At 39.9% G+C, this 12,438-nt stretch overlaps 1 protein-coding gene across 1 annotated transcript; it reads left to right on the top strand.

The window, feature by feature from the left end:
- Window positions 1-2,614: 2,614 nt before the first annotated feature.
- On the top strand, window positions 2,615-8,595 carry gprin3b (GPRIN family member 3b). Its single transcript, XM_059341950.1, has 2 exons — window positions 2,615-2,860; window positions 5,822-8,595. The coding sequence occupies exon 2, from the start codon at window positions 5,899-5,901 to the stop codon at window positions 8,062-8,064; it is 2,166 nt and encodes a 721-aa protein (XP_059197933.1). The 5' UTR covers window positions 2,615-2,860; window positions 5,822-5,898; the 3' UTR covers window positions 8,065-8,595.
- Window positions 8,596-12,438: the final 3,843 nt, after the last annotated feature.

Genomic DNA, 12,438 nt, shown 5'->3' with positions numbered 1-12,438 from the left:
ATGATCCACTCGAGTATTCTCTGGTCCTGGGTCCATTTCCGCAAGATGACATTGTGTAATATCTTGGAAATGCATGCATCTTTTACAAAAATAATGCTGTGTTTTGGCAAGAATCTGATTATAAAAAAACATATCATGAAACATATTTGTCAATATATTGTGATATATTGTCATGGGATACACTGATTCTTAAAAAAAATAATCGAATTTTATGGAAAACTGTGAAAATATAAAGAACACAAAATCTGAGTTTGTGCAATCTGTTTACAAAGGATCTTGGCATGTGAACCAATGATTTAAAGTCAATTAACTGGCTTTGAAAATCAAGACTGTATCACAAAAATAATATAGCAAAACTCAAGTCAATATCCGAATTTTCCTACTCCCTTACTGGCATCATTATGATCCAATTTATCAGTGGCAAGAGCGTAGATTTTTCTTTTCACCATCGGGGGGCCACATATTAAGCAGGAAGTCTGCAGATTTCCAGTTTTACTGCAGATTGCACCAATTGCTTTGGAGGTTGCATACTGCCACCACCTACTTTACTGGAGGCATTGCTGCATCTGTAAGTCCTGTTCTACCACTTCATCAAAATAAAAGTCTTTTGCTTTTTACATGCTTTTATTGGGGGAGACAGATGCACATGTTTACCCCCAAAATCTACAGCCATATGGATTAGCAATCCAAAAATGCATAATACTAGTCCACTTATTTACAATAACCGTTAATCATTTCAATGGGACGTTTCTATTTAAACATACATTTTTCTTGTAAGGAATAAGTGATGTTTATCTGATCAAGTTATGTGTTTGAAACACTATTTGATTGCATTAATCATGACAAAACCTCTTTATCATGCGCAAGTGAGCAGTGGCGGACTCAGACTGTTTGAAGGGCAGGGGCGGGAAAAAAGGGCACATTCTGCACAACATGGGGCCCCACCAGCACACAAAAAGCTATGATGCATCATGTATGATGAAATAGAGATCATCCTTTATTACAATTAGCATTAAGTTAAAGGAGATCCAGATCAAAGTAATTAATGATATGGTATTGACAATTAAAACCATTGAACCAAACCATGTAGGGGGGTCCTGGGGCATGCCCCCCCGGGAGAAAATTTGTAAATTTTTCAAGTAAAATGCATCAATCTAATCCACTTTGAGAGCTAAATGAGAGCAAACACCTCACATAACATTTTTCACAGTTTCACTGGGATTCTTTTTCTATTGCAAGGGCACATTATCGTGTTTTTTTTAACTTGGCATCTAATTGCGCTTTTCTATTAAGGGTACAGGCAGACTATTAATCTGCTTGTTGCTTCGTTATCCATTGCGGATTTTAGTACCACTCGATGTAGCTGTTCCTCATAGGGACGCCACATGAAAGCAACGCCTCTTTTGCATTCCCCGTTCGTCGGCTACCAAAGAGAGGCACCATGGCACCAGAAGGGCAGAAGAACACTAAAAGGGCACTTATTAAGGCACATTATCAAGTTTTTTTTGCTCTAGAGGGCACATAATCATAATGTTTTGTATGAAGGGGCACCCTAGAGGGCACCCAATTATTTTGCTGCATGTGTAAAGGGCAGCCAATAAGGCACTTCCTCTCGTTTTCACCACTCTAGAGGGCACTTTAGCGCACTTTTTCACTGCTGTCACCCCTCCTGCCCCCCCTCTGAGTTCGCCACTGCAAGTGAGAATCCCAAGTATATGGAGCTCACATAAAATTCAGCAAAAATAAATATCTTATAATCTTTTGAAAGAGCAAGATACTTCATGACACTGGATCAGTATATCCATTCAATGATCAACAGTCCATTATCATTGCTGCAAAGTGAAAATATGGATACATCACATAAATATGTCATCACATATAGGATACACTTTTATTTTGACGTTCCCACTTTTCCTAAAGAGATCAGGAATAAAATCTTAAATCATATATTAGTTGCTTTTTGTGAGCTTATATTAAAGTATCTGATTGTGTTGAATGGGCTTATGAAATTGTCTCATTGATTGCAGGTCCCTGAATTGAACAAAAACACTGATCAGTAATATCATGTCATTGTCCAAAGAATCAATATATAATATTGGATCGTGATGAAACTTGTGATTTACACCCTTGGTAAAAAAAAAAAAAATCTGTTAATTTAAGATCAGTTGTAATATAGCTATTACTCTGAAAGCCAGATATTCCATAATGCACCCTTCAAACAGACACCGCACAAAACACTTAAGGTCTTCTCTTAAATCCATATATGAATGACACAAAAAGACGCAGCAATATAAACGAGATATCCTCTTGAAATATAACAGCCTGCCTCAGCACATAAATAATGCTGCCAGCATGTAAAAGTAATCAATTTCAAGTGCAAGTGTCGCTCCTGTGGCTGCCTGCGGCTGATACAGCCCTGCCTCTCCTCTCCTCTCACCCTCTCCTCTCATTCATCCATTCATCTGCTTTACTCTGCTGCACCGCGCTGGACCAGCTCAGTCTGGGATGGCACACGCACCACGAGAGAGGTCCATTTTGTGAAAGGTTTACTTTTTTTCTAAAGCGTGAGTCAACGCTAATAAAGAGCTCCGAGGGGGCAGCATCCATCCATCCACCCATCCATCGGTCGGACCGCGGTGACTCATTGCGCACGGTCAGTCAGTCATTTAGGGGGCTTGAATTTTGCGCTTCGCTGTGGAGGATCGATACCTCCAAGACCCATATTGTGGTGGAAGGCGTGGCTTTGGTGTCACCGACACAGGGCTGCTTTTCCATATTCATTTCTCGGGTTTAGCCTCATCTCACTGACACGGACGCACAAACGGCACCCCAAGGACCGGGACATAAAGCGTCTCTCAAGGTAAGCCACCCTCCTCCTCCTCCTCTCATTAGACTGTGCTTTCCTTCGTGTCAGATGTTGAATTTGTCCGCAAGGTCATCATAAGAAATCAGCAGATATCAGTGGCCTCTGAGATATTGGGGTGGGACAGGGCTGCAAATGTAGGCTACAGTACATGACATGGATGTTAATAATTGGCCCGAATAGGTCGTGTGCATCACTTTAATGTGTGTAACGTTGTGCATGAATTCACATTCTGCACACACTCCTTTTTTGTTATTTCCAAACTGCTGCAGACAAGAAACACCGGGGCGTTTTTTAATTGTTGAATATCTGATAACAGGCAGGGTATGCTTTCCATAAATATTTGCACTTTGACAACAGACACGCAGATGCGCAGTGGGAGAGCACAAACAAATGGGCTACACCTGTCCACGACCCAAAACAGCAGTCTACTCTCCTTTTTTTAGTCTTCCAGGTGCATTAAGAAATATGTTGTTCTGTACAGACATGAATATAACCTGATCTGAGTAAGATCTGTTATGTTTGTTGTTGTGATGATGTTTTCTCTTGTGAAAAGGGGGGAATAACTGAAAAGATAAGGCTGGGTTTAACCTCACTTTCATTGAGATGAGCGGCACATTATGCAGAATGGATTATCATCAGTAATGTCACTGAAATGGAAATGGCCAGCTTGCTCCCTGTGGACCTCTGAATTATCAATTGGCGGTTCTTCCTCCTCTTTGGATGAAGCCTATAGGCTGTTTTGTATGATTAAAGTCTCTCTCACGGAGCAATTCATTCGCCTGACTCCAAAGGATCACATACTTCAGACGTCTGCTGGCACATTACTTGCTGATTTGGCTCAGGTGCTTTTACACTTTAAAGAGACGGACTGATGTGGAGTCATTCATCAGGTTTGATGGGATAAAGAGAATTGGGAAAGTGAAGGTTAAATACTTCGAATTTACACTGGATCGATTATGAGATTAACTAGGATCTAATGACACATTATTTAAGGCTTTCAAACCTTTTCTGTTAGTTATTTACTAAACATGGTATGAAAGAAAGAAGGAGTTAAAGTTAAGATGAGTAATTGTTTTCAGGCACCACTTAAAGTGTGTTTGACATTTACAGGGTTGTTTTTTAACTTAAGCTAGAACTGGTTCAGTTAAATTCTCTCAAAATTTCAAAGAATATTTGTTTTACTCAAACAGTGCTATAAAGTGTGTGATTTATAATAACAAATAAGTAAACACTTAAACTTACATAAGATCATAGGTCAGCTATCTGACAAAAATCATTATCACTATTTTTTTGGTTAATAGTGATTACTTAATTGACTTTGATTATGATGATTACTTAATTGACTTTGGAAACATCAAACATTTTATTAAACTTTTTATTAACGTTGTCTTTCTACAAGTGGATTTCCATGTACTTATATAAATAGTATGCATTTAAATAAATAATCTCTAAATAAATAACATACAAATAAATAAATGCAAAAATTAGATAAATAAATGAATATAAAATAAATACGGTAATATATAAATATATTACAGTACAGTACAGTACAATAATTGTTTTTTATCTTGATTGTATTGTTTTCTTATTGTTGGACAATTTAATTGCCCAGCTCTAAAGTAAGCAACAAAAGGTTGATCAACTAGACCTATAATCCTTATAACACTGATTATTCTGGGTATTTATTACAATTTCAGATAAGAATTGCATGATTCTGCAAAGCAAACACATAAATTAGGAATTTTGGAACCTGACACGACAGCTGGACCCAAATAAACGCCACTGAATGTGGAACATCTACAAGTTTTAATCAAAAACATCCTGTCCTTATCCATAAGCACTTTCAGCCTACATATGTCAAAGTCTTACTTCTGCACTTTGCTTACTCTACTTCCACGTTTGTAAACTTTGGTCTGACACAGAATTTATTGTTATCAGATTGGATCAATCAATTTGAATTAAAAAAAAAATAGATTTAACTTCTTTAATTGTCGCTCATAAATCATTCAAATTAAAAGAAGACATGTTTACAATGATCTATAATTATTTGAATCATCTGTTGTCACAAGTAACTTTAAGGAAGCATTGCAGAGACAGAAAATGCAGGAAAAACCTTGAACTACATCTACAGAAACTAACAAAACAAAACCCATCACAGTTCAAAGAAACCGTTTGTTTAAAGGCATAGTTGCACACACTCTACATTAATATGATTTGGACTCAGAATGTTGTTATCATAATTGCATATTATGATTAATTTGACCATTAGGCTTAGAGCCACATATATTAATCTTAATTCAAAGCAGTAGTTTAATTAGGCAGATATGGGTCATTGATTCTTCTGGTGCTTTGCCTTTATTCTAACACTGATTATTTAAATCCATGTTAATGACCATTCCAAGAAAGTACCTGGAATGTGATTTACATAATGTTCATCTTGGCCTGAACTATGTGAGTCTGGTCTGATTATTCGGTCTGAGTTGAGATTTAGAGGCATATTATGCAAGAATTGTTGCTTACTGTACGTAAACACAAGACTCAAACTTGGCCCCTCCTCCTCCCCGGCTCAACGATTAGTAAAAGCAAATTTTCTCTTGTTTTAGAACGGTCAGCTTGGAGTTTCACCTAGATATATTTTCATATTTCTCCAGAGTGTTTGCCATTTTTGTAGCGTTTTGGTCAAAGGGTGACTGCTAGAAATATCCGGAACACCCCAAAGTTAAAAGAAAAGAGAAATCCAGGCAGAGGGCGGGGTCTCTTCAAATTCAGATGCTGACACACACTTCTAGTGGGTCATTAGTTGTGGTTGTAAAGGTTACTTTTAGATTACTTTTGTATGAGTCTATGCTTCTTCTTTTGTTGTGAAAATCTTTCTCATTGTGCCTTTTAAGTTAATGAAAAGTTAAGCTCAGTCATTAGTAACAAACTAAGTCTGTCTGTATTTTCCTCCTTTAGGGAATCACTCAAAGCCACTGGTATTGTTTTATCTTTGGATTACGACGATATTTAAGGAGTGAAACAGAGAATTCAGAATGGGAACTAACCCAAAAAGGACAGTGACAGTCCAGATGGTGCCTCAGCTGGCTGTGGTGGACACGCTGGGCAATAAGGAGCCTAATGCCAACTGGACTAAAGAGCCCAACCTCAAACTCTCTCAGGTTTGTCCAAATCCCGCCCTCGCATCTCCTGACCACAAACGGGATAACTCACCTCTGACTGCTTCTCCCACTAACACCATCCCTCATACCCAAAACACAGCTTCCAAGGGAGGTGAACCAGTAAGCAGTGCTGTGTCAGATAAACCAACTAACGGAAATGAGACAAAGTCAGAGCTTGACAAAGGTGGAGACACACAGATGCAAGACGTGTCTCCGACTGGCCGAGGTCTGGGTGAGACGGGAGGCGACCAGACGGATTCTAACGCTAATGTGAAAATTTTAAGTCCCGCTGATGAAAAGAATATCTGTAAGGCCGGTGTGTTGCCTGCTCTTTCAGCGTCAAAGGTCGACATACAGACCAACGACTGCAGGATAAAAGGGCCGAATGCAGCAGAGGAGGAGTGTGCAAAGCTGACGGCTAAAGCCACAGCAAAAGAGGACAGTAATAAACATGTTTCTCCAATTAATAAAAATCTCAACGCCTGTGAGTTAAGGAATACAGCATCTGAACCACAACATGATAATAAAGGGATTATTACAGCTCCAAAAAATAAGGACACAGCAGCACCACAGAAACCTGAAGAGCCTGATCATATACGTAGCTGCTCACAGAGCTCTGTCAGTCCACAAGAGACGGCTAAACCTCCACTTAGCTCCACTACACCTCCATCTAACAGCAAAGAAGCAGAGGCCGGGTTTACAAATAAGACTTCAAGTTTAACACAACCTGAGAAGGATTTAGAGAAACCACAAGTCTCCTCAGATAAACATCAGCCGGCGTCTTCACAGAAGGACTCCTCCGCTCTGCCCCAGGCTGCACAAAATACACCGGCAAAAAACGGACAGGTGTCTGAGGAAGCCAGCCAGACCGGCACAGCTGTGTTTGAAGGGCAGCAGCAGCAAAGCAAGGTGTACAGGGAGGCTTCGACCATGACCTTATCCCCGTCAGCCGCCGCAGTCAAGCAGTGTCATGATATGGAGGTTCAGGCGGTGGCTAACACATGCAGCAAGGCTGTGGCAACAAGTCCCAGCCTGCTGCCTTTCACAGTGCCTCGCAGGCCGAGCGGTGGTGCAGTCCCCAGGGAGGTGGCGCAGAGCCTGGCTGTGGTCTACCAGGTCGACGGCGGGGTGGGACTACATCAGATGAACATGACTTCTTTATCTGTAACCACTGATCCAAGGTCAGAGAGACTCACTGTCGAGGCGGAAATGTGCCCTAACCAAAATACCGCCATGGTTTTCCACTCAGAAACTCCGTCCCAGCAGGAAGACAAAAGGCTCGGCGCAAAGCCGAAAGACCCCGGGTCGACCCTCTGCAACACTCAGCCTGTTTATCAAATCAACATCGAACACAGCAACAACAAGGAGCAACAAGCAGAGACAGGAGTTCAGAAATCTGCAGCAAAACCAGCCACTGCTGAAGCCCCCTGTCTCAAATCAGAAACGCCCCCAGAGACAGCTGCTGTTACCAAGTCTGGATCTGCTGACACTAACAATGCTACGCTGTCTCAGGCCGCTGTTACAGCCAAGCCCAGCCATGCCAAGCCAACAACAAAAACAACAACAACAACAACAACAACAAAAACAGCACCAAACACCACATCAAAGCCAGGTCTGACGAAAAAAAAGCCTGAAAGTCCCAAACAAAAGGCTAAAGCTGGTAAAGCCCCGAAGAAGGATAAAAAGTCAGGCAAAGAGAAGATGGAGCCAGAGAGAAAGGAAGAAGAGGACGAGCAGAAGCTGAAAGAAAAGAGCGTCCATGATGTTGTCTGGGACGAACAGGGGATGACCTGGGAGGTCTACGGGGCTTCTGTGGACCCAGAGTCTCTTGGTTTTGCCATTCAGAGCCACTTGCAGTGCAAAATCAAGGAGCAAGAGAGGAAACTGATTGCCCAGGTCTCTTTCCGAAAGTCTGTGGACTCGCCGGGACAGAGCAGAAAGAACAAAAGAAGGCAGCAGAACATTTTCAGGTCAATGCTGCAAAATGTCAGACGGCCCAACTGCTGTATGCGTCCCCCTCCCTCCTCCGTCCTGGAGTAGCGCAGCACAGAGGTAGCCAATGTCAAACCTTTCCTAGAGGTCAAAATTTTTGTCCTCCCCTCGTCATGACTGCAAGTGAAAGCATTAATGGGACGAAGATCCCTCCAAGTAAGTTGTAGCATAAAGAGTCAAACTATTTGTGATGTTTGTGATGAAGGAAAGGTAGGAAATAGAAATATAAAAATGAACAACCCAAGACTTATTTTCTAGTAATAGATATTCTAAAAAAAAAAGGGAAAAAACTTCTAAGAGTTTTTAAATAACAGAGGCAATAATAGTGAAACGCATGTATATTAGTTACAATGGCAGATGTGTGACCTAAAATGAAGTCCAGCCCTTCAAAGTAAAAGGTGCTGCTCACAGGGCAGTCATATTACTTACTGTCAGACTATTTGTGCAAATATATTAAACTAACATCTCATTACATTTGGTGCATTTGGTATATTTGTTTTTGAGGTGTTTTTTGGGGCCCTATATTTATAAGATTGCTGTATTTTCTTTTCATGCACATTTATTTTTAGTGAGTGATTACGTTGTGCAAAAAAAAGGGACTGTATGCATACATGCGCTGTTTAATCTTTGTTCCCCTTTGTTTTTTTCTATTAAAACAACAAAAAACTAAGTGGAGCTTTACATATTCTTTATTTCAGACCTGTAGCATCACTGTTCTGTTTATTTTAAGCTGGAGTGCGTGACTTTTACAAATAAATGAACATTTCTTACAATCAAGCTCTTGCCAAACGACTTCACACAGTGCTGATTAAGCCTGCCGTCCTGCCAGGAAAGCCCTTTGTATTTCAGTGTACAGGAGTTGTGGTGGCTGTTGCACATTTCCAACACTGGCACACCAGAGGAGATGTATTTTATGCCAACAAGCCGGAGCTAAAGCAGGCAGGAATGGGGGAGGGATCGTAGTGACGGAGCGGCAGCTCGGCAAAAGCAATCAGCAGAATTGGCACAGTGCGGATGTCAATATGGTGGCCTGGGCGAAATCCGTGGGGGGTCTAAGGATACTCTGAGTGCTGAGCATTGCACCTCCAAGATTTTGTAACCACGCAAATGGGGTTGCATGGACTTCGCTGTAATGGTTGGCTCTCTCTCGGGGAGTCCATGGCCTGGAGGCTACACTGCAAAACTTTTTACTGTAAAATTACAGTAAATTACTGGCAGCAGTTTCGCCAGTAAGTTACTGTAAAACTTACAGTACCTCTACTGTTTTATAGAAATACAGGTCCGCTTACTGACAAACTGTCTCGTAACGAAGAAAAAAAAGGCTTGATGTTTAAATGTTTAACTCTAAATTATGTTACAACTTATCCATTTAAACTCAATATTAGCATTACTGGAAAAACAACAACATTGTGATTATTTCAGCCCAGACAAACATTAAATAAAATAAAACTTTTCTTCTTTTCGAAAATAACGGCTTTATTTTCCCGACATGCTCATCTGAAAACAGTAAATTCCTGTAAAAATATCATTTTGATCGTTGGAATGCCTGAGCAATCATGATAACTCCCACAATGCATTGCTTTCACAGCAATATCAAAGTCTTACAGTGTAGGAATCGGACTTGTAACCTGAGGGTGGCCGGTTCAAACTGACAGGTCAAGGACTGAGGTGCCCTTGAGCAAGGAAAAGCAGAGAATATGGAGATGAAACGGTAACCGTTTTCACACAAAAACACAGTGGAATTCTTGCTCATGATGGTTAATATTACCATTTCAGACTTAAATTGTCATTAAAACCATGATTGATTACGGTGCTGTGTACTGTATATTATCCAGCATCAACCAAAGATCCCTCAGATGCAGGCATGCAGGATCAGTATGCAACATGGGTTTGTTTTGCATTATTAGAAACATGGTGGAAGGCAGTAATGGCACTCTGGGGAGCCTTACAAGTCTTAAGTGTGGTCGTATTTTGGATTTAGAGAAAGAGCTGAGGGAAACTCTAAGATGGTCACACTGTCTGCGGAACATAGAGCAAAAAAACTGCCTCTAATCTAACACTAATGAGTCATCTTCGTGACCACCACCCACTACTATCAATGTAAAACTTGGTGAAATGATTTCAGTGTCTGTATTTGTACCTTTTGAAAATTTTCGGCTGATTTTAAAAATACTGTGACAGCACTGATAACCATGAAAATGTATTTAAAATTTCGATCTGTAGAAGAGCTATTAGGGAGTGAGAAAGATTGGTCGTACCAGTTGATGTGCTGCACATGTTACATTCATGTGGAGTCTATAAACTGCTCAGTCTGAATAGAAATAAGCTGTCTGGTGCACCAGTGGGGGAATAACGCCTCAGACACAACAACTCCAGTCAACTAAAATATACAGAGAGCTTTCACCAGGCTGCAGTTGGCATAATCTGCATTGTTTGAACTTGTTTGGAAAAGGCTTTAAATGTAACAAAAGCTCATGTACAATCATCAAAAAAATTATTAGACGACCCTTTTTCTTCAATTTCTTGTTTATTTTAATGCCTGGTACAACTCAAGGTATATTTGGTAATAACCAAAACCATTATCAAGAACACCATGGAAAATGGCTAGATATCAGCTCTTAAATTAAACTCTAATCAGCTATTTGTCTTATCATTATATTTGTTTTTATATATATATTTCTATTTATGTACCTTTAGTTGTACCAGGCATTGAAGAAAACAAGTGTGGTCTAATCATTTTTTCCATGACTGTATGTGGAACCTGGTCTTACAGGAATCCATGAAATAGCCACGGATTCGCTTAACTCAAAATCCGTGGAATAGCCACGGAATCACTCAAATTTCCGTGAAACTGACACGGATTTCGCTACAATGAAAGTTAATGACAGTCATATCAGGTGGCTATTCCATGGATATTTTTTCCTATTGGTTTGTTCCAAGTCACTTGACTTTCAAGGTCCCGGCGGTCAGAACAAAAAACATGGCTGACAGTTCTCTCATTTTTAGTATAAAAAATCAATATTTTGACTTAGTTTCTGCATAAAAATGGATTTTAATCACATTTCTAGCGAGAAATATATGTTTTATTTTCTAAATATTCACTCAGTGAATGTACATAATCACTTTGTATGTTGGAATAGCCATGGGATATGACTGTCATTAACTTGCATTGTAGCGAAATCCGTGTCAGTTTCACGGAAATTTGAGTGATTCCGTGGCTATTTCACGGATTCCTGTGAGACCAGGTTGGAAGGTGTAAAAATGTCCTGCAATCAGCTTTAAAAAAAGACATAAAACTTACATAATAAAAAGACACATCAATAACTCAAGAAGAGTGTGTGTGTGTGTGTGTGTGTGTGTGTTCGTGTGTGTGTGTGTGTGTGTGTGTGTGTGTGTGTGAGCCAAGTGCACATATCAGGGGATGTGAAAACAGCAGGAAACATCAACGCGATCCACAGGAGATGTAAGCGAGTGACAGCCTGCAGCTGAGAGGAAAGGTACAGTAGGTTGTAGACTGCGCTGGATAAATTAGTGTCAATTAATGAGACAGTTTCTGATCTCTAACAAGGACATGAAGTTTGTTCAGAGACTCCCAACTCTTTCCCTTTTGTGATTTACAGAGATATTAACGCTCCAAGTCTAGCATGTGGGCCTCAACGGAAATATTTTATAAGCCGTTACATGAATCCACCAGTTAGCTTTGCTTAGTTTTGTGTGAACAGAAGAACTGCAATTCCAGGGTTCAGTCAGCCAGAGAAAGCATCCTAGTGCATCTCTGTAAGACAGTTTTATAGGTCGTGGAAGGACAGCGGAGACACACTCTTGGGGATATTTTTAAGAACAAGATGTACTTTTTAGGGCATTGCCTTGTTGTGGTGCAAGTCTGAATCAGAGATCACATTTTGAGCAGATAATTTGGAATAAGTGCAGATTCATCGCTTGAAAATTGGCTATTTGCTGCCAGCAGTTTTAGTTTTATCTGCATTGAACAGAAGAAATTGCCCATTATGTGTGGTGTTGTCGGTAATGGGCGATGAGGGACACTTAAACAGACCTAATCATACACAGCAATGATAGCAGGTTATATAAAAACATATTCAGGTGAGCAATGTTAAGATACCAAGACTTTCTAAATCAAAGAGAAGAGACCTCGTGGTCTGGTGGAGCTGAGGGCTTCAAATTGGTCCTTAGGAGATAATCTGAGGTTCATTTAATTAATTCCCAATAGAAAAATCTGATTGGTCAATAATAAAAAATAAATGTCATAACGCTCCTGTTATGTAGCAGGTCAAATTGACCCATTTCAGAGTTAAAAAATCTAATTAAAAAAAAATAGTTAAAAGTATTCTTTCACCAAAATAAAAATATAAAATAAAATTTAAAAAAAATAATAATTTTCATGTTAAACCATTGTATTTTATA

Source organism: Centropristis striata, chromosome 1 (assembly GCF_030273125.1).
Source record: "Centropristis striata isolate RG_2023a ecotype Rhode Island chromosome 1, C.striata_1.0, whole genome shotgun sequence".
In the NCBI taxonomy this organism is placed as follows: domain Eukaryota; kingdom Metazoa; phylum Chordata; class Actinopteri; order Perciformes; family Serranidae; genus Centropristis; species Centropristis striata.
The sequence above is the reverse complement of the archived record's forward strand: the minus strand, read 5'-3'. Positions and strand labels throughout refer to the sequence as shown.

Excerpts from the sequence above, each read along its gene's own strand:
- gprin3b (XM_059341950.1), top strand. The coding sequence starts at position 5,899 with ATGGGAACTAACCCAAAAAGGACAGTGACAGTCCAGATGGTGCCTCAG.